General features: G+C 43.3%; 2 protein-coding genes across 2 annotated transcripts in view; one reads left to right on the top strand and one right to left on the bottom strand.

Annotated features, from left to right (window-relative positions):
* MAP6 (microtubule associated protein 6) overlaps positions 1-9,319 on the bottom strand; it is a 77,093-nt gene extending 67,774 nt beyond the window's left edge. Inside the window, exon 1 of the mRNA XM_045483961.1 lies at positions 7,635-9,319. Coding sequence (XP_045339917.1) covers positions 7,635-8,545 — 911 coding nt within the window. The 5' untranslated portion in view covers positions 8,546-9,319. The remainder of the gene's footprint in view (positions 1-7,634) is intronic.
* MOGAT2 (monoacylglycerol O-acyltransferase 2) overlaps positions 6,628-22,410 on the top strand; it is a 56,835-nt gene continuing 41,052 nt past the window's right edge. Inside the window, exon 1 of the mRNA XM_045483968.1 lies at positions 6,628-7,593. Within this exon, the coding sequence (XP_045339924.1) occupies positions 7,430-7,593 (164 nt within the window). The 5' untranslated portion in view covers positions 6,628-7,429. The remainder of the gene's footprint in view (positions 7,594-22,410) is intronic.

Below are 22,410 nucleotides of genomic sequence, written 5' to 3'. Positions count from 1 at the left end.
AATAGAACTACTCTATGACCCAGCAATTGCACTACTAGGCATTTATCCACGGGATACAGGTGTGCTGTTTTGAAGGGACACAGGCACCCCAATGTTTATAGCAGCACTATCAACAATAGCCAAAGAATGGAAACAGCCCAAATGTCCATCGATGGATGAATGGATAAAGAAGATGTGGTATACATATACAATGGAGTATTACTCGGCAATCAAAAAGAATGAAATCTTGCCATTTGCAACTACGTGGATGGAACTGGAGGGTATTATGCTAAGTGAAATTAGTCAGAGAAAGACAAAAATCATATGACTTCACTCCTATGATGACTTTAAGAGACAAAGCAGATGAACATAAGGGAAGGGAAACAAAAATAATATAAAAACAGGGAGGGGGACAAAACAGAAGAGACTCTGAAATATGGAGAACAAACTGAGGGTTACTGGAGGGGTTGTGGGAGAGGGGATGGGCTAAATGGGTAAGGGGCATTAAGGAATCTACTTCTGAAATCATTGTTGCACTATATGCTAACTAATTTGGATGTAAATTTTAAAAAATAAAAAATAAAATTAAAAAAAAAACCCAAAAAAGAGAATTTTTAGTTTGTTGGTTGAGGTCAATAATTTTCTTCATTTAGTAGAGAATTAGAAGCTCACCTGTTAGCATTTATACAACCGATAGAACTTGTAAAGCCAAAGTTGCATTGATTATAGACATGGCTATAATCTTATGGACAATTTATTTTAATCTTAGTGAACATTGACTGGAATATTTCAGTTTTGCATCTGGGAAATTTAGTGATTCTTAGTGATTATAGACTTAGATTTAGAACTATCACTGGCTTGACTTTTTTTTTTTTTTTTAACATTCATATATGCCATGTTTTTCCCCCTAAGAGAGCAACCAAGAATTGCCTGTATCTTATCTCCTCTCCTCTTTGTGGGTTAGTCTCAGTCAACATTATAGCTCTGAGAGTTAACTGCACAAGATCAACCAGTGATCTAGCAAAATGCTTTGTACACAGTAATTTCTCAGTAAAAATTTCCAAATAGGCATAAGGCATTGCTGAGTTAGGTACTCAATGTGGTTTCTGTGGTAAGTTTCTGTTCTGGTCCCCTCTGATTACTCCTTCTTTGTCTTTTTCATGGTTATTCCTTCTGCTGTCAGTACTTTACCCACCCCCACACCCAACCCCACCAAATTCTTATATCCCTCAGGGCTCCATTCTCTGATGGCTAATTTTCTATACTCCCTCTTTGGAGATGATATAAATATGTATGCAAACATTCCATATTAAAAAAAGCAACCAAATTCAGCATCATAAAATACATTTTTATACAAGTAGAATTTATCTCAGGAATGTAAAGATGGTTCAATATCAGAACAATCTATTAACAGATTCAAAAAGAAAATCATCTCAGCTGATACAGAAAAAGCATTCAACAAAATTCAATACCCATCCACATGTTTAGAAACCCTTAGTAAACTACGATAAAGAGAAATTTCTTAACCTGATATGAAGCTATCTCATAAAAACACAGAGCAAACCTCATGCTTAACAATAAAACTTTAGAAGCATTTCCACATCTCAAGACAAAGATGTCTGTTTTCACCTACTATCAAAACCACACCCTGTCTCCTCACCAATGTAGCAGTACACACAGACACACACACACACACACACACACACACACACACACAACACATAAATATTGGAAAGGAAGACAATAAATTGGTATTTGCTAAAAACATACATTATCTCCACAGACAGTCCAAGAAGTCCGAGAGGGTCTACAGACAAAACTAATTACAGAGTGTGATAAGGTTGCTGAATACAAGATCAACATCCAAAAATTAATACATATGAAGAATAAGAAATTAGAAAATGTAATAAAATATATAAATAAAATATAATCTTCATAATAGAAAGAATAATTTAAAATATCTTTGACGGGGCGCCTGGGTGGCTCAGTTGGTTAAGCGACCAACTTTGGCTCAGGTCATGATCTCTCAGTTTGTGAGTTCGAGCCCCCGTGTCGGGCTCTGTGCTACAGCTCAGAGCCTGGAGCCTACTTCAGATTCTATGTCTCCCCCTCTCTCTACCCCTCCCCTGCTCGTGTTCTGTGTCTGTCTCTCAATAATAAATAAACATTAAAAAAATTTTTTTAATATCTTTGACAAAAAGAAAAGATGTTGGTGTGGCATTAACTCAGAACAACAGAATAGAACAGAGATCTCAGAAATATATCCAAGCATAAGGGACCTTTATATGATAGGGGAGATTCATGGAGATATTAGTGATGAAAAGTTGAACTTAAAAAGGATATTGGGATAAATGAGTTTCCATATGGGAAAAAAGAAAATTGGAACCCTACCTCATTCCATACATAAAGTTAAAATCCAGTTATATTGTTAAAGACTTAAATATAGAACAATAAAACTTAAAAATGTGTGTGTGAGAGACACTTGTGGAGAAAATTACAAACTGTAAATGAAGGACATAAAAGACTCAAATAAATGGCAAGCAACATCATGTTTGTATATGAGAAAGCTAGTAATTTAAAGGCAGTAAATGTCTGCAAGCAATATTTTCCCAAGTAAAGCTTGAAGTTCACCTGTATCAAAATTAGGTGATACTAGACTGCTTGTTAAACTGTAGTTTCTTAGGCTCTACTTTAAACCTACTGAATCAGTATGCCTGAGGATGAGGCCCAGGAATCTGAATTTTAGGAAATTTGCCAGATCATTCTTTGGTACACTAAATTTTGAGAACCCTTGCCTTTGGGAAGTAGGTCATGACCTGAATTACACATTAGAATCACCTGGGACCATTTTTAAAATATTCAGACGCCCAGGCCACACCCCAGACCAATTAAATCGGCATTTCTGGGCAAGGCACCTGTGCATCAGCATTTTTTAAGCTCTCCAGTGATGCCAATGTGCAGTCAAGGTTGAGGACCACTGCCCTGGGTGAAGGTACATCAGGTCTGTTCAGTTTGCTGCCTGTCCTCATTTGAACATTTACTTCTAGTGCTAACCTAGTAGAGATTGGATTTTATCTTGATCAAGGTACAACTCCTTACATAAAGGTTTTAACTTATTCATTTGGTATCCCCAGCCCTCTATCTGATACATAGCAGGGGCTTGGTGGTCATTTTTTTTTTTTTTTTGAAATAAATCCAACTAAATAAAGCTGAATGAAATGAATCAATGTGTAGATGGAAAAAATGTTCACCAAACTCTAAATATTCTACTGGATTCAGCAAATCTGTATGGCACCTAGACACAGTGTTACACTGTGAGAGGTAGAGAGGTGAACCAAATACAGCCCTTCTCTCCAAGTGTTTGTGATCTGGTGGGAGGGGCAGATATGGAAAACAACATCTTATAATCAAGCAGACAATGAGAAGTGTGCAAAGTATAAAAAGGGAATACAAGAAAAATTAGTTCTGAAAGGCAAAGCCTGGAAGGTCTCCTTAAAGATTCAGCATCTGAGATTGGCCTCGAAGTATTGCTGAGACTTACCCAGGAAGAAATTAGGGAAATGGGCAATTGCCCTAGAAGCACAGGGCAGTTCTGTCAGCGGGAGCCACGTCAGACGAGCCTTTCTCTAACCTTCATGGGAGACTGTAGGGCAGATACTAAAGGTTCCTTTTCTTTCTGACTTCCTTGTTGCTACTCTCATTTGTCAAATACTTTGCCTCTGGTTTATTAATTCTACCTCCTGGTGCCTCAGCTGATTTCTTCCAGGAGAAGTTTCTCATTAGCATTTCTATGGGGAGCACCTGCCACCTCATCTATCCCTATTAACTGATGTTGAGGGCAATGGGGTTGACTGAGAGGGGAATTTTAATCCCCTCCTCATGACTCATCTCTTTTCTAATTGAGAATGCTAGGTCTAAAGTCACAAACGGCTGCCTCGTGAAATCCATCCTTAATATTAAAAATGATAACAGAGGCATGCTTTCCCGATTTTATAATATCATCTATGTCATATGAGTGTACTAAAGACTAATCAACTTCTTGATTGTGAATAATGAGCGACATCTGAGATAGCACTTAATGCAAAAATCCCAGGCTAGTGTGGATAGGTTATGAATTAGATGAACTAGTTGAATTCAGAAGTTTCCTCAAAATCATAGCGTCAAAGACATACGATGTTATCTACTAACTGAATATTGTAGGAGAAAACCAATTAGTATGTATATGACTCTGCGTGCTGAATATATATTTTACATTATACACCAGAATGGTAAGCTGATGGATTATGTGTCTTTTCTCTATTTAAGCAAACTGCTCGCATTCATGTCATGTGACAGATGTCACTTGGAAAGCCCATGAGATGAACTAGTCACCATGGTGTAAGCCACCATGATTTATGTAGAGTGGCAGAAGAAAAGGGTTTGTAAATCAAATTATCTCTGAAATGGAACCCAACTTGGCTTCTAATAAGGCAACGTAAGACTCATCTCTGCCAGCCATGGGGCGTACTTAAATTCAGGAGATATTCGGAATCATGGCAAGGAAAAGAACATGAGGCCATAGGGAAGGAATATCAATGTTCCAGATAAGCCTACAATTTCCAGGCATCTTTTTTCTCTGTGGTATATCTGATTAATTGATTATCTTATTTCTTCATATCTACTTTCACCCAAAGTGCATTTATCTATGACTGGTCAATTTTTCTTCTGAAACAAAAAAAACAATGTTAAATTTCACATCAAATCTGTCATGCACTTAAATTGTCCATTAAGGAAATTGATGTCTCTTAGCAACACTCATTCTCTTAATGCTTCAAAACCCTCCTGATTATACAGCAAAATGGAACTGCTGGCCCAAAAGTCACATGCATAATTAAATTTTACAGAAGACCCAAATGAGAAAAATAATTTTTTTGAGGTGCTTAGAGATTTTTTTTATAGGTTGGTGGAGTTCTGATAGTCACTAAAATAATCATTCTCACCAGCTGCAAGAGCATAGCCTTCCCCCATTCAATCCCATCACTTGCAGTATGAGTATGTTTCTAAGTATTTTTTTAATGTTTATTTATTTTAGAGAGAGAGACAGAGTGAGAGCGGGGGAGGAGCAGAGAGAGAGAGAGAGGGAGACACAGAACTCAAAGCAGGCTCCAGGCTCTGAGCTGTCAGCACAGAGCCCGATGTGGGGCTCGAACTCACGAATGGCGAGATCGTGACCTGGGCCAAAGTCGGAGGCTTAACCGACTGAGCCACCCAGGCGGCCCTGAGTATATTTCTAACTGTAAAGCCTGCCATGTTTGCTGTACAGGTATGGTAGAGTTTTGTGGGGAAGAGGCCAGATGGAACAAAGGTACAGGCCAAAATATCTGGAGGGTTGTATCTGAAGGGTAGGTCATTCCCTGACTGTCCAGCCAATAATCCATGAACAAAGCGAGTCCGACTACCTTGGAAACATAAACTGAGGAGGATCACCGAAGGAGATTTGAGAATGTGGGATCTCTCTTGATTGGCCTTGACTCCGTGGAGGTGAGGAGGGGTAGTTCCTCTGAGGAAGCGAGGTGGGTGTTAAAGTTCCACCCACCTCAGGGTAGTAGGATGGGAGTAGGAAGATGAGGAGACCGGATCCAAAATCTGTGACGTCAGGCCAATCGCAGGGCTCTCGGGGAATGAAGCGGGGCCCGCCTGGTAAACAAGAAAGCCAGGGCAGAGTCGCAATACTACATCTTGGCTTTGTTGTTTATGCTCCTTGTCTGTTTGCTCCCTTCCTTTCCTTTGGACCGTCTCTTGGTAGTAGCATGAAGAAATTGTGAAAATTCCACTCCTGATGGCTAGGAGCCAAGGAAAACAATCTTGCCTGACCGAAGCCATGAAAAAAAAAAAAAAAAATAGTGCCCTCCTGGGGGACCACTGTGGTCGTGATAACAATAAACCAAGAGAGAAATGCCAAGTGGGAGGTGGAATTCAGGAAGATGGATTAGGAGCCAAATATTAGCTGCCCCCTCTCATTGGAGAATGCTTTCCAGAGTCAGAATCTGGGAGGGAGAGGACTTTTGTCTTAAAAAGGAAGGATATCTATCTATACTATGCTTCGCTCAGCATATGAGGGAGTGGTTGTTCCGTTCATTGGAGAAAGACACCAGTCCGACATGAGGCTACATATAGTGTCTTGGCAAAAGGTACTAACCAACCACAGTCTCCTGCAGGAAGGAGGCAACTGGCTGTGGCATTGATGAAGGACCCCATAAGCCACATTTTGAACACCGCTAGCTCATTTATTCATCATGCACATCTGTTTCCCCAGAGACCCTACAGCCCAATATTACATGTTCAGAGTCAAATGTGATCTGTTAGCTTCTTGATCTGGGTTAAAACATTAGGGCAGGATGGAGAACTAAGCACTCACAAATACATATTATTGGGTATATGAAGGGTGAGAAAGCAAGTTGGAAGGGCTGAGGCTGCAGCCGAAGGAGAATTCTAGAAGGATGGAGAGAGGGAGAGGGTATGAGAGACGCAGGAAGGGAGGGAGAGAGAGAGGCAGAAAGACACACACACACACACACGCACACACACACACACACACACACACACAGAGGGAAAATGGATATGCCCTTTCTTGGAGGCATTCATTTACAGGGAATTTAAATGTGCTAAAGAAGGGCTTCTCAGTGGTAGCAGAATGAGCAACACAACTGGAGAAGATAAAGGGAAAGGAGAAAGGAAATACATCAACAGGGGAAAAGGCTGGAGGTACCTAGAAAGTGGAAATCAGGATAACGAGGCGTCATGCACAGGTTGTAATGGAACTAAGACATTGATTTCACCTACGATGTGCCAGGCATAATTCTCCTCCTCAGCATCTCATGTAATCCTCACGATGTCTAGTGCGGTACCAGGCATATAGTAGGCGCTCAAAAATATGTCGAATATTAATGTTTAATAAATGAACAAGCAATTCGAAGAGAACAGTCTATCATCAATCGCATCTTACAAGAACCGGAGGCCCAGAAAGGTAAAGAAATGTGCTCAGTGTGTCACAGCTACTAAGAGGAGGAAGGAATCTGACTTCAAAAGCCTGATGTAGAAGGAGGAGGGTGATTTCCAAGAGCCCTGCCGGGATTCTGGAAAAGGGTGTGGTGCTTGGATGTCTCCCAGGGACTGAGAGAGGGAGGGAAGAATGAAAGGCCAAGTGGACTGGGCTACGGAGGAGAGGGACTGGGCATTTGGAAAGAGGTCTTCTTCTAGGAGGATGGGCCCTGCGGGAAGGCACCAAGGCCAGCGGGCAGCAGCTCAGCCAGCAAGGGGCAGCATCCAGGCGAATGCACCTGGTGAGGTGGGTGGGGCAGAATGGCACAACCTGTGAAGAAACAGCCAAGGGTCTCTGTTGAGCAGGCAGGGATCTGAGGTGGGGGGAAAAGTGACTAAAGTGGTATAGGGAAAGACTGGGCAGGCCGGGATGGATAGCGCTAACAGCCTTCCCATAAGAAAGCAGAAAGAACCCAGCCCTGGAAGGGTGTCTGGGATGCGGCTGGGGCGAGGGTGTGGTCTGGAAGGGGAGGGGCTGCGTGTGCGGCCTGCGATGCAGAGAACGAGCCTCGGCCTGGCAGCTTTCGGGAAAGGGTAAGGGTGTCTTGTCGCCTGCGCCGAAGCCCGCGTCTCACCTGTAGGAGCTGCTCACCGCGCTCGCCACCTCCTCGCGGATTTGCCTGTTGAGGGCGTCCGCCGCTGCACGCCCCTTGCCACCCTCGGGGACCGCGGCCTGGACCTGGGCCTGGGCTGCGGGCAGCGGCGTCTGCTCCGGCCCCAGCCCCTCGGCGCGACGCAGCATCCAGGCGGGCCCGGGCTTCCTGCGTGTGTCGCGCTCATCGGCACCGGAGGGCTTTCCGGCTGCGAGGCCACCCGCTCCGCCAGGGGTCGCCTCCTGCTCCTGGGCCTCGGCGGCGGCCTGCGCGGGCCAGCGCTCCTGGCTCTGCGGCCGGCGCTTGGACGCCCCGAGAATTGGCACCGAAGCCTGGGAGGTCGCGGGGATCTGCACGGGCTTGGGAATCCACGGGTGGTCTCCGCGGCGCGGCAGCGGCCAGGCGCGGAAGTCCTTCTGGTACTGGGTCTCGCGCTCGAAGGGCGCGTCGGAAGGCTGGTACTCGCTGCGCGGCCGGCAGCTCGGCTCGGGCCGCTGCACCTTCCAGGCGCGGTAGTCCTGACGCATCACCGAGTCCGCGGGGCCCGCGCTGGAGGCGGAGCCGGAGGCCGGGCCGGGGCCGGGCCCGCTCCGGCCGGGGGCAGCCGCCGCCTCGCGTTCGCCGCTAGGCCCAGGCGCCGGCCCCGTTGCCCGGGCAACTGCATCCAACTCGCCCTGGGCCGGCTGCGTCTCTATGGCGACCGCCCGCGCCGAGGGGGGCGCGTGCGCCGGCTGCGCCTGCTGCTGCGGCGGCGGCGGCTGCGGCGGGGCGCTCGGGGCCTCGGTGGCCTCCGAGTACTTGGTGAAAACCAGCGGCACAGCGATGTCCGCCTTGTCCAGCTGGTTCCAGAAGCGGGCGATGCAGCAGGCCCGCGTGATGCACGGCCACGCCATGATGCTAGCTGCAAAGCTGGCCCTCCCTCTTTCTTTTTTGTGGTTCTAAAGCAAGTCTCTAATCTTACTTCAGTCCCTTGGCCCTCGACCAGTCGCTAATCTGGTTCCCACTGTTTTTCCCTCGGTGGCCTGAGCTACCTCGGTCTCCTCCCTCGGAGAGCACCCAGGAAGGTCAAGCTATCACTGAGATAAAGTCCATAAAGTTCCCCCGATTACCGGCTGCAAACGCCTCCGGGAGCCGCCTGCAAAGGTCTTGGGAGAGCTGTCGGCTGCGGGCACCGATGGTTGAGACACAAGGCGTTCCCGAGTCCCCGGGCGAGGGCGTCTGGGTCGCGCCCCTCCCTGCTGCGGCGGCGGCGGCGCGCAGACCCCGGCCAAGCGAGGCGACGCGAGGCGAGGTGGCTGCGGGCTTAAGCCATGGCGTAGAGGAAAGGCCGAGGAGTGTGGCTTTCGGGTCCACGAGCGAGGCTGTATTTTCCTACTCCGAGGCGTCCCGTCGCAGCCGGCCACCTAGCAGGCAGGGCTCGGAGGCGATCACCTCCAGCGGAGACCGAGCATTGCTGCAGCAGCTGCTCCCAATGATGCTGCAGCCACTGCCGCTGCCGTCTCTGCTGCAGGGAAGCGGCCCCACCCTTATCTACGGCTCGGCAGGGGGAAAAAAAATCCAGGAAAGATGCTGAGAGAAAGCGCGCTGCAGAAAAAAATCACCTGCTGTCGTCAGCGCGCGCTGCTGGGAGCTCGCCCTCGCTCTTTCCCCTCCCCCCTCGGCTCTGGCAGCTCCTCCCTCCTCAGCTCCTAGGCAACAGCAGAATCTGGGGCCTAGGTGGGTTCTAGTCCCAGCCTGGTGACTGACGTGCTGTCCTCATGCCGGTCGCCTCCCCTCCGGGAGCCTGAGGCTCCTCTTTTGTAAAATAGGGCCAATCGCGGAGGAGGGGGGGGGGGGGATTCGGTTTTTAAAATATGAAGGATATCCCTAGTGAAATGTCTGTCCCAGAATAGACGCTTTTTAAAGAGAAAGCTGGTGTTATTGGCCAGTTACTAGGCGGGATTGGCTAGTAACTCGTTTTGGCTGACTCCTGATCCAAGCACTTGCTAGTCATGCACAAACCTTGTTCAGATGTGTGGGGATGTGAGTCCCCAGGCTGGTGGTGCGGTAGCTGTTCCTTTTTTAGAGGACCTTTAGGGGAAAGGTGTCTTAGAGCTGCCCAAGAGCTACCAGCCCCTATTCAGCCCAGGGGCAACACTGGGGAGAGACATGGAAAAGAACATTCTTGGAAGGGACCTAAGTGTGGAGATTGGGGACAGAAAGGAAACAAGGGGACAGACTCCTAGGGCAGGGTGGGTCCTGATGCAAAGGGACATTCTGGCATGTTCCTGACCCCTGGCTTTTGCTCTTCCTCTACCTAAGAGGCACGGTAGATCTTGGAGTTAGACAGGCTTGATTAGGCTCTGACACTTACTATCCGTGTCACTTGGGCAAGTTGGATCATCCCTGGGCCTCAGTAACTTCATTTATAGAATGGAGGAAATGATAGTTACCTCCAAGTGATTTGCTGAAGATAGTTAAGGTCTCAGAGTGGAAGCTTTGAGTCAAATCAAATCCACAGTGATTCAAATTCTGGCTTTTACATTCCTTAGCTGTACGGCCATGGACATATGAGCCTTATGTGGGGCTCCATCCCATGACTGTGAGATCATGACCTGAGCCAAAATCAAGAGTTGGACACTTAATCGACTGAGCAACCTGGACATCCCTAAAACGAGATATTGCACTAAAAATGCTTACCACAACATCTGGCATACAGCAATGACTTAGTGAGTGGTAGCTATTAGTATTCAAAGGACCCACCCAGGAAACCCTAGGTGGAGCTTCCCAAGCAGGCCAGCCACTTGGACATCTTCTCCAGGAAGACCTCTTGTTTTTCTAAGTACCCTTTGGCCTCTTCTTCATGGCCCCCCATTTATGTCTCCTATACTGTGTTCTACTGTCTATCCCTAGCAACATTCACTGGCCTTCGTCTCTGCTTCTCTCCAAGATAGGTAGAGTTTTCAGCATCAAGTAAGCTGGGGCATTGGTGTTTCTGGGGAAGGAAGTCACTTACGTGTTTAGATTGGGAACTGACTACAAAACACAGCTGGTGTGTGTGTGTGTGTGTGTGTGTGTGTGTGTGTGTGTGTGTGTGTTTTAACCTTAGAATCAAACAGGATGAGAAGACAACTCTGATTAATCAATTACCTGTTGAACTTCCTCCTACTTGGGTCTTTGTCTTTTTATGATTTGATTTGAGTTCCACAAATAATATGGTGTCTGGCACTGTTTTCCAGTCATTAGGAAATACATTTCTATAAACAACATAATCTGGTCTGACCCCCAGTTCTGCAGAACTCCCTGGGATTTGGTGCGTGTCTTTCCAATAATGATTTTCAAAGGGATTAGAAACTGGCAGGGGCTACTGAGAGTCATTGAGACTTTACCCTGCTTTCATTTAACAAGTCTAGTCTCCTGATGTCCACTCTGTGCCTTGGGCATTGTGGAACACAAATGAATTCTAGCTCCGAGGGAGCCCTCAATTAGAGGGGTGTGTTATGGGAGGACTGGGAGACAGACAAAATAAATAATTAGCAAGCAGTATGGTCAGCATAACAGAGGTTCATTCATAAGGTGCTGAATGTATGACTAAGGAGAGATGAGTAGAAGCTCTCCTATCAGTATTGTAAGTAAGAGTATTCCAGGCAACTTCATCGTCAATATCACCTTCCACCTTCATTCATTTGGATTTTTAAACCACATTCAATGGTACAACTTTCTTGAACCATCCAGTACCTGATAGGATAGATAAATCTAATGGTTACCTGTTTCTGTTGCTTGCTCAGCATCCATTCTGATGACAGCAGCACCTCATTATTTGTCTGTTGGGGACCACTTCTTTCTGACTTTCAGTTCCTATGGTTTGCGTAGGATTAACCCTACTTGATACACCTTCCAGAGATGACTATGTGACCCACCCCTATTTACCAGGGCACTGCATCCCCATGGCCAAAGTGACTAGTTTATGATGGACGTGTGATCCCCACTGGAGCAATTAGAGGAAATCCTAGACTTCAGTTGGAACTATTTGTAAGGAGTCTCTCTCTCTCTCTCTCTCTCTCTTTTTACTGGAATCGCTAAAATGAGAGACCATTAGGATAATGTTGTTAGTGACCATCTTTGCCATCACTGGGGGAGCAGGGAGCCTGCTTGCCCAAGGTTGAAGCAAACACAGAGAAAGTTAAAAGAGGACACAGGATTCTGCTGATGCCTATGAAGACTGCAACTTATTTCCCAAAGCCCATTCTCACCTTCTTCCCATAACAGAAGCCTCCAAGTTTTAGGTGGGCTCTTGGTCACCCAGCAAAAGACTACATTTCCCAGCCTCCTTTGCAACAAAGAGCAATCATAGGTACTTGCAAGTCACTTCCTTAAAAGAAGTTGCTTGCGTTCAGTTTCATCTTTCTGCCTTCCCATAGGGTAGAGTGTGGACATGGTAGAGGTGAACTATCGTCTAGGTAGTTAAGATGATTATGATATGGTGGTTAAGAACATTCTGGTGCCAGGATTTAACCCTAGGTAGGGGAGGGTAGAAGAAGCAGATAGAAGAAAACTATCTGGGGTGACCTCATGTTAGACCTCAGGTCTAACAGCCTTAGACCACTTCATTGCTTCTGGAATGTTATGTGAGAAAGAAAGAACACTTCTCTCTTGTCTGAACCACTGCTTCGAAGGTGTCTATTTTAGTATATTAGTCATTTGAGGATCTGGCCATGCTTAAAGTAACTTGAGGAATAAGAAAACAGCATGGAACTAAAATACTGGAGAATAATATCATGTCTGATGGGAGGGAGTGATCAGATTTCAAGTATTCTAAAGTCCTTTTATGTTTGTAAGGAGAGATACTGATTAAATCATTAACCTAAAATGGTTATCAACTTAAAAATGCGCATTAAAAGAAAGAAACGGAGTGGGGGGTACCTGGGTGGCTCAGTCAGTTAAGCATCCGACTTTGGCTCAGGTCATGATCCTGTAGTTTGTGATTTTGGGCCCCACATCAGGCTCCGCACTGACAGTGCAGAGCCACTTGGGATTCTCTCCCTCTCTCTTTACTCCTCTCCCACTAGCACACTCTCTATCTCTCTCAAAATAAGTAAATAAACTTAAAAAATAAATAAATAAAGGGAAAAGAAAGAAAAGAATATAGAAAACTTCATCAAGAGCAGAAGAAGGGTAAAAATTAGCAAAGAAGAAACATGGCAAATAGCAAATACAATATAAAGTGGTAGAAATATTTTTAAATATATTAGTGATTGAGGTAAATGTAAATAATCAAAATTTTCTGGTTACAAGACAGAGAATGTCAGATTGGAGAAAAACACAAAACAAAGCAAAAGGCAACCAGACATTGTTTTCAAGAGACATAATTAAAACATACTGACATAAACATGGGGGGAAACCTGATGGGAAAAGATATAGTAAAAAAAAATACTAACCAAAAGGAAGTTGTACAATTATATTACAATTAAACAAAGAAACAATGCTTCTAAATTGATTCATGAGTTTAAAAAGAAATTAGAGGGGCTCCTGGGTGGCTCAGTTGTTTAAGCATCCGACTTCAGCTCAGGTCATGATCTCATGGTCTGTGAGTTCGAGCCCCACATCGGGCTCTGTGCTGACAGCTCAGAGCCTGGAGCCTGCTTTGGATTCTGTGTCTCCCTCTCTCTCTATCCCTCCCCCACTTGCACTCTGTCTCTCTCTCTCTCTCAAAAAAAATAAATATTAAAAAATTTTTTTCAAAATAAATTATAATGGATACTAGAAAAATAATCAGAACTGAAAGAAAATGAAAACACTGCATATCAAAGTTTATGGGCTGCAGCTAAAAACAATATTCACAGAGAAATGTATAACCTAAATACATACTTTAGAAACAAATACTATTAAAAATACTCTAGTGATTAAACTCAAGAAGTTAGAGACAGTACAGAACAAGCCAAAGAAAGGAGATGGGGGAAAATATAAAGAAAATAGCAAGGTAATTAAATATGTAATGACCATACATTGGAGACTGTCAAAAAATCCAAAAGCTTCTTCTTTAACATAAACAAATCTCTGACAGGCTTATCCAGAAACAAAAACAAACAAGCAAAAAAGAAGTCACACACCAACAATTTTTAGGATTGTAACAGGAAAGACAGTTGCAGATATAGCAGATAGTTAAAGAATGGTTGGCCAGAATTACTCTTAGCTGATAAATTTGAAAAAACTTACGCAGTAGCTAATTTCCAGGCTTGCCTACAATTGTCTTGACTTCCTGGTGGCCACAGCTTTGTGAAGTCCTCTCCCACACTGACTAGAGCTGACCTGTGTAACCAGTAGGATATCATGAAAATGATGGCATGTGACTTTCAAAACCGGGTCAAAAAAGACTGTGGTTTCACTTTGTTCTCTCTTGGATCACTGACTCTGGGGAAGCCAGTCACCATACTGTGATGATACCCAAGCAACTCCATGGAGAGCTCCACATGGTGAGGAACTGAGGCCTCCCCCTCCCAGCCATATGAGTGACCCAAATTAGGAGGGAATCTTCTAGACTCACTCAAAGGTTCAAAGGACGGCGACCCTGGCTGACATGTTGACTGCAACTTCATGGGAGACCTTGAACCCAAAGCACCCAGCTCGTCTTTCCTGACTAGGAATCCAGGAATCTGACCACAGAAACTATGTGAGATAAATATTTCTTGTTATTGAAAGTGCTAAGTTTGGGGGTAATTTATTTTAACTGAGTTATATGTATTTATTGTAAGTAGACTTTATTTTTTAGAGAAGTTTTAGGTTCACAGCAAAATGGAGCAGAGACGACAGAGAGTTCTCATTTCCCCTCCTCCCACACCCACACAGCTTCCCTCACTGTCAACAACCTATCCCGGAATGGTACATTTATTATGATTGGTGAGCCCACATTGATGCTACATCACCCAAAGTCCACAGTCTACATTAGGCTTTACTCTTGGCGTTTTACCTTCTATGGGTTTTGACAAAGGTTCAATAACATGTATCCACCATGATAGTACCACACGAAATATTTTTACTGCCTAAAAAAAATCCTCTCTGCTCTGCAGATTCCTCCCCCTCTCCCTCCAACCCCTGGCAACCAGTGATCTTGGTTTTGTCTTTAGTACTATCTCCATGGTTTTACCTGTTCCAGAATGTCATACACTGGGATCGTACAATATATATAGCCTTGTCAGCTTGGCTTCTTTCACTTAGTAATGTACACTTTTTGTTAAAGTTTACTTATTTTTGAGAGACAGAGAAAGCACTAGCAGGGGAGGAGCAGAGAGAGAGGGAGACACAGAATCCAAAGCAGGCTCCAGGCTCCGAGCTGTGAGCACAGAGCCCGACGCGGGGCTCGAACTCACAGGCCGAGAGATCATGACTTGAGCTGAAGTCAGATGCTCAACCGACTGAGCCACCCAGGTGCCCCAGTAACATACACTTAAGTTTCCTCCGTGTCTTTATACGGCTCGATAGCTCCTTTCTTTTTAGTACTAAATAATATTTCATTGGATACACCACAGTTAATTATCCATTGACTTACTGAGGGATCTCCTGGCTTCCAAGTTCTGGAACTATAAATAAAACTGCTATAAATATCTGTGTACAAGTGTTTGTACTGACATAGATTTTCAACTCCTTTGAGTAAATTCGAAGGAGCATGATTACTGCAGCATACGATAAGACTATATTTAGTTTTGTAAGAAATCACTCCACTGACTTCCAAAGTGGGTGTACCATTTGCATTCCCACCTGCAATGAGTGAGAGTTCCTGTTGCTCTACATCCTTACCAGCATTTGGTGACGCCGGGGTTCCGCATTTGGGTCATTCTAATCCGTGTGTAGTAGTATTTCGTTGCTGTTTGAATTGCATTGACCTAATGACATACGATGTGGAGCATCTTTTCTCGTGCCCATTTACCATTTGTACATTTTCTTTGGTGAGGTGTCTGCTCTGGTCTTCTGCCTGTTTTTAATCAGATTGTTCATTTTCTTACGGTGAGTTTTGAGAATTCTTACTGTATTTTGGGTAATACTCCTTTAGCAGATACACCTCTTGCAAATATTTTTCACGGTCTGTGGCTTGTCTTCTCATTTGCTTGACAATGTCTTTTGCAGAGAAGAAGTGTTTAATTTTAATGAAATCCAGCTTATTGATTTCCCCTTTAATGAATTGTGCCTTTGGTGTTACAACTAAAAAGTCACTGCTGGGGGGCGGCTGGATAGCTCAGCTGGTTAAGTGTCAGACTCTTGATTTCAGCTCAGGTCATGATCTCGTGATTGTGAGGTGGAGCCCCACACGGAGCCCCACATAGAGACCCTGTGTTGGGCTCCATGTTGGCTCCATGTCCGGCTCCCCACTGGGCCACTGGGCATGGAGCCTGCTTGAGATTCTCTCCCCCCCTCCCCCATCCCTCCCCTGTTCATGCTCTTTCTCTCTCTCTCAAAAGTAAATAAAAATTTAAAAACTTAAAAGTCACTGCCATGGGGCGCCTGGGTGGCGCAGTCGGTTGGGCGTCCGACTTCAGCCAGGTCACGATCTCGCGGTCCGTGAGTTCGAGCCCCGCGTCAAGCTCTGGGCTGATGGCTCAGAGCCTGGAGCCTGTTTCCGATTCTGTGTCTCCCTCTCTCTCTGCCCCTCCCCCGTTCATGCTCTGTCTCTCTCTGTCCCAAAAATAAATAAACGTTGAAAAAAAAAAAAAAAGTCACTGCCATACCCAAGGTCATGTAGATTTTCTCCTATGTTATCTTCCAGGAGTTCTATTGGTTTGCATCGTACATGTAAGTTTATGATGATTACGTTGTGTGACAGCCTAGTGTCTAGATTTTTTTTTTATCATATGGATGTCTAGTTGTTCCAGCACCATTTGTTGAAAAGACTTTTTCTTCACTGTATTGCCTTTGCTCCTTCGTCAAAGATCAGTTGACTATATTCACGTCGCTCTATTCTTGAGTACTCTATTCTGTCCCTTGATCTATCTGCCTGTTCTTAAACCAGTACTATGCTGTCCTGATTACTGTAGCTTTATAGTAAGTCCTGACATCAGGTAGCATCGGCCCTCCAATTTTGTACTTTTCTTTCAGTATTGTGTTAGCTATTCTGAGTCTTTTGCCTCTCCATATAAACCTTAGAGTTGCTTTATTGATATCCACAAAATAACTTGCTGGGATTTTGATTGGGATTGCATTGAAGTTTGGGGGTGATTTATTATTCAGCAAGAGACAACTAACCCACCAAGGGGAAAGAAGTAATTCTTAGGAAAAAAATATATCTTACTAAAATTGATTTAAAAAGGAATAGAAAACTTGAGTAGTTCAATAAATTGAATCAGTTGCTAAAAATATACCTATGAAGGAAAACCAAACAAGATAAAACAAAATATGGGATCTACTTGATTTTACAGGTGAGTCTCACAAAACTCATAGAGCAGACAATCTGTATGTTATGCAAATTATTCCATTAAGCAGAAAAAAGGGAAACTTCCCATTCCAGTTTAGAAAGTCAATATGATAGATGTACCATGACAAACTAGACAGGAACAATAAGAAGAAAAATTAGAGGCCAATCATAGATATAAAAATCTTAAATAAATTGTTAGCAAACAGTTCAGAATTGTACATAAAAATTATGATTTATCAATTTTAAGTAATGTTTGTCCACAAATGAACACTGGTTTAATAATAAAATCTGTAGAAATAATACTACATGCTAACAAATTCAGTAGAAACATCATACAACAGGGGTACCTGGGTGGCTCAGTCAGTTAAGTGTCCAACTCTTGATTTTGGCTCAGGTCATGATCGCACAGTTCGTGAGTTTGAGCCCCACAATGGGCTATGTGCTGACAGCGCAGAGCTTGCTTGGGACTCTCTCTCTCTGCGCCTACCCTGTTTGCTCTCTCTCTCTCTCTCTCTCTCAAAATAAATAAACTTAAAAAAATATTTTAAATAAAAAGGAAACATATAACCATTTCAAATAGATGTATTTTGAAAAACATGATAAAAGTTGACACCCATTAATTAATTTTAAAAACTCTTAGCAAGGTAGAACTTTCTATTATGTCAAAGTATAGGTATCAAAAACCACTAGAAATAGTATATTTTAAAATATTCACAGTATGATCTTGATCTTTTTGTACTTGAGGGCTGATTTGTGTCCCAGTATGTGGTCTATTCTGGAGAACGTTCCATGTGCACTAGAGAAGAATGTATATTCCGCTGCTTTAGGATGAAATGTTCTGAATGTATCTATTACATCCATCTAGTCCAGTGTGTCATTCAAAGCCATTGTTTCTTTGTTGATTTTTTTATTAGATGATCTGTCTATTGCTGTGAGTGGGGTGTTGAAGTCCCCTAGTATTATGGTATTACTATCAATGAGTTTCTTTATGTTTGTGATTAATTGATTTATATATTTGGGTGCTCTCACATTTGGTGCATAAATGTTTACAATTGTGAAGTCTTCTTGGTGGATAGACCCCTTGATTATGATATAACGCCCTTTTGCATCTCTTGATACAGTCTTTATTTTAAAGTCTAGATTGTCTAATATAAGTATGGCTACTCCAGCTTTCTTTTGTTGACCATTAGCATGATAGATGGTTCTCCATCCCCTTATTTTCAATCTGTGGGTGTCTTTAGGTCTAAAGTGGGTCTCTTGTAAACAGCATATAGATGGATCTTGTTTTATTATCCATTCTGTTACACTATGTCTTTTGATTGAAGCATTGAGTCCATTGACGTTTAGAGTAAGTACTGAAAGATATGAATTTATTGCCATTTATGTTGCTTGTAGAGTTGGAGTTTCTGGTGGTGTTCTCTGGTCCTTTCTAGTCTTTGTTGTTTTGGGTATTTATTTATTTATTTATTTTCATCTTTTCTCCCCTCAGAGAGTCCCCCTTAAAATTTCTTGCAGGGCTGGTTTAGTGGTCACAAACTCCTTTAATATCTGTTTGTCTGGGAAACTTTTTATCTCTCCTTCTATTTTGAATGATAGCTTTGCTGGATAAAGAATTCTTGGTTGCATATTTTTCTGATTCAGCACATTGAATATACCCTGTCATTCCTTTCTGGCCTGACAAGTTTCTGTGGATAGGTCTGCTGCAAACCTGATCTGTCTTCCCTTGTAGGTTAAGGACTTTTTTTCCCTTGCTGCTTTCATGATTCTCTCCTGGCCTGAGTATTTTGTAAATTTGACTATGATATGCCTTGTTGATGGTCGGTTTTTGTTGACTTTAATGGGAGTCCTCCATGCTTCCTGGATTTTGATGTCTGTGTCTTTCCCAGGTTAGGAAAGTTTTCTGCTATGATTTGCTCACATAACCCTTCTACCCCTATTCCTCTCTCTTCCTCTTCTGGGACCTCTATGATTTGGATGTTGTTCCTTTTTAATGAGTCACTGGTTTCTCTAATCCTTAAATCGTGCTCTTTTGCCTTAATCTCCCTTTTTAATTCTGCTTCATTTTTCTCCATAAGTTTGTCCTCTATATCACTGATTCTCTGTTCTGCCTCATCCATCCTTGCTGCTGTGGCATCCATTAGGGACTGCAGCTCAGTTATAGCATTTTTTACTTCATCCTGACTAGCTTTTACTTCTTTTATCTCTGCAGAAAGGGATTCTAATCTAGTTTCGACTCCAGCTAGTATTCTTATTATCGTGATTCTAAATTCTGGTTCAGACATCTTGCTTGTATCTGTGTTGGTTAAGTCCCTAGCTGTTGTTTCTTCCTGCTCTTTCTTTTGGGGTGAATTCCTTCATTTCATCATTTTGAAGGGAGAAAAGGAATTAATGAGGTAAAAAAAATTAATATTAAAACACACACACACAAAATCGAATAAATGATGCTAGATGCTAGGTGTGTTTTGGTCTGGGTGTTGAAATGGGTTTGATAGATTAGAGAAAAAAGGGGAAAGAAAAAAAAAGTAAATCGTCTGAAAATTTGAAAATCAAATACCCTGAAGTAGACTAAAATGACGTAATGGAAGTAAAATAAAGTTTGAAAAAATTTACACAAAAGTAAAAAATATAGTAGAAAAAAATTAAAGAAAAATATCTTTAATAAAAATTGAAAATAAAAATGAATTGTTTCTCTTTATGTATTCAAGAAAAAGAAAAGAAACAAAAAAGAGAAAAAAGAAAAAAGGAAGAAAGAAATAAAATTGAATAGATGGACCAGTGAACAGACTGAAATATGTCTGAAATTACTTCGTTTCCCCTAGAAGTCAAACTTTGAAGCACTTTAGAGTCCATAAACTAAGCAGGCAGAGAGACTTGGTTCCTGAAGAGCGAGGTTGGCCCAGTTGGGCGGCACTTAGTGTAAAGGCTCCTTTCTCCACTAGATGGCGCTGCTTAGCTTACTAGGGTGGATTGTTGTGGCGCTTGTAGGTGTGTAGGCGCATGCATGGGAGCGGTGAAAATGGCATCACCCAGCTACCTAGTCTCTAGTATCGAAACTCTGTTCTCCCGGATCAGCAATCACGCGCCCGTCCTTTGTATTTGGCTTCCATTCACTCCCCTCTTTTACACAGACCATGACCAAGCCCCAGGCAGCACCTCCTTCCTGAGTTTTGTCTCAGAGGTGGCTGTTTTTCCCGACCCCTTACTTCTGAGGGACTGCGGCTTTGACTGTTCTGCCCCTCTGTGGGAGGGTCTCACTGAGTAATGCCCGAATGCCAGCCGCACCCAGGAACGTTTGCAGGTCCGTGCTGCTGCCAATGCCCAGAGATTGTGCCCAAGAAAAAGTTCGTGAGATAGTGTAGCTGCAGCATTTCAGGGATTATGGAAAATCACAACACACATCTGGCACCAGGCCTCACCCTTAACAACCTTGTTCCAGCACCAGTGAATGTGATTGCTCTCCGGAGTCCACTGGGGCCTTGCCTTTGGGGGACCCACACAGCCTCTACCAGGTGTCCTCCCAGCAGGGAACTGCCTCTCCCTGTGTGGCCTGAAGAACCCCGGATTTCACTCTGCTCCTGGGGATTCGCCCTTCCCACCAGAACACCGCCAGGTATTGAGCTGTGGAGTTTCAGACTCTGCTCCCTCTGTTTATAGAGTCTTAATGGAATTTAAACCCTTTCCTTTCTCCCTTTTTAGTTCAGTCCCTGCAGCTGTTTCCACTTTTCCACTTTCTCTCCAGCTGCTTTTGGGGGGAGGTGCTTTTCCCATATTCTCCACCCCCCCATCTCTGTCCTCTCTCTGCACACAAAAGCCACTCCCTGCCCTCCGCGGCTTCTCTCTCCCCCAGTTCACCTCTCCCCACCATGTACCTGCTGAATTCTGTGGTTCAAGTTGTGCATATTGTTGTGTTAATCCTCAGATCAGTTTTCTAGGTGTGCAGGACGGTTTAGTGTTGATCTCGCTGTATTTCATGGATGCGAGACACACAAAAAGCTTCCATGCTGTTCCGCCATCTTGGCTCCTCCCCTAGAAATAGTATATTTTAAGGTGAAATGCTGGAAGCCTTCCCTATCTTCAGGAACACAACCAGAGGGCAGTTGCTCCCAGTCATAAAGGATGGGTAGGAAGGTCCAATTCATTTGGATTTCCAGTTATGAAGCTAGGTGAGATTTAGAGACAAATACCTCAGTGTTTTTCCTATGACTGGTATGACCACAGAAACAGGAATTATACCAGAATCATGAAGTCTTTGAATCTTGGAATCAGAATAAAAGAATGAGAATCTTAGAATCATAAACCATATATTTGAAATCCTAGAGTCTCAGAATAATTGAATGATACAGTCTTAGAATCCTAGAATAAATGAATGTTAAAATTTCTAGAGTTGGGGAATAACTGAATATGTTCTGAGTCTTTTTTTTTTTTTTTAACTTATGTTTCAGGCTAAAAAATTCTTCCTTATATTGAGCCAAATTAGGAATTCTTGCAATTTCCATCTTGCCTTGAGACCACGGATGACAGCATTTTAAAGTCATATTTAAAAACCACCATTATATCCCCCGATCTTCTCTTCTCAGGATGAATATTCCCAATTTCTTCATTTAGTATAATACGTAAATATTGTAATAACGCCAGATACTTTGAGACTCTGTAGATCTCCTGTGACTCATCAAATTTTCATCTACTAGTTTTAACAACTATTGATGGTTGTTGCCTGAGACAATTATTACTGTGATGTTTGCCAAACAGTGATTTTCTAACTCCATTATTCCTTCTTCTTTTATCAGTTGGCATCATTGTTCACACCAGTGTGGGTTCATGAATTCTTACTTTTTTTCAATGGTTTTCATCCATGACTATCACTTTTTACTCTGATGCTCAGATTGTTCCATTATTTTCTCCCCTTGGTGGTGGCCCTGCAGCTCCCTTATCATTTTTAAGTTTATTTATTTTAGAGAGAGAGAGGGAGAGAGAATCACAAGCAGGCCAGCGCAGAACCCAACATGGGGCTGAAGCCCACAAAACTGCAAGATCATGACCTGAGCTGAAACCAAGAGTTGGATGCTTAACTGACTGAGCCACCCAGGGGCCCCAACACAGGCACATCTTAAGTTCCATAGTGAACACAAACCCTTCCTTCCTTCCTTCCTCCAATATTCCCACCATGTGGAAGATGGTGTGGATGCATGTTTTTGTGCATTTGTTAATACACATGTACCTATACTCAATGTGTATTTAACATTAAATAAATAAGTTAAATTCATGTGTATTAAACATTTATGTATCTGGCATTTTTTTTTTTGAATGGTATCAAACTTGATGATACGCTTACAATGTGCCTTTTTCCCTGGCCAATTGGAATTCAAGATTCAGTCA

This window comes from Leopardus geoffroyi, chromosome D1, assembly GCF_018350155.1.
Source record: "Leopardus geoffroyi isolate Oge1 chromosome D1, O.geoffroyi_Oge1_pat1.0, whole genome shotgun sequence".
Lineage (NCBI taxonomy): Eukaryota > Metazoa > Chordata > Mammalia > Carnivora > Felidae > Leopardus > Leopardus geoffroyi.
This window is presented reverse-complemented; position numbering and strand designations above follow the sequence as displayed.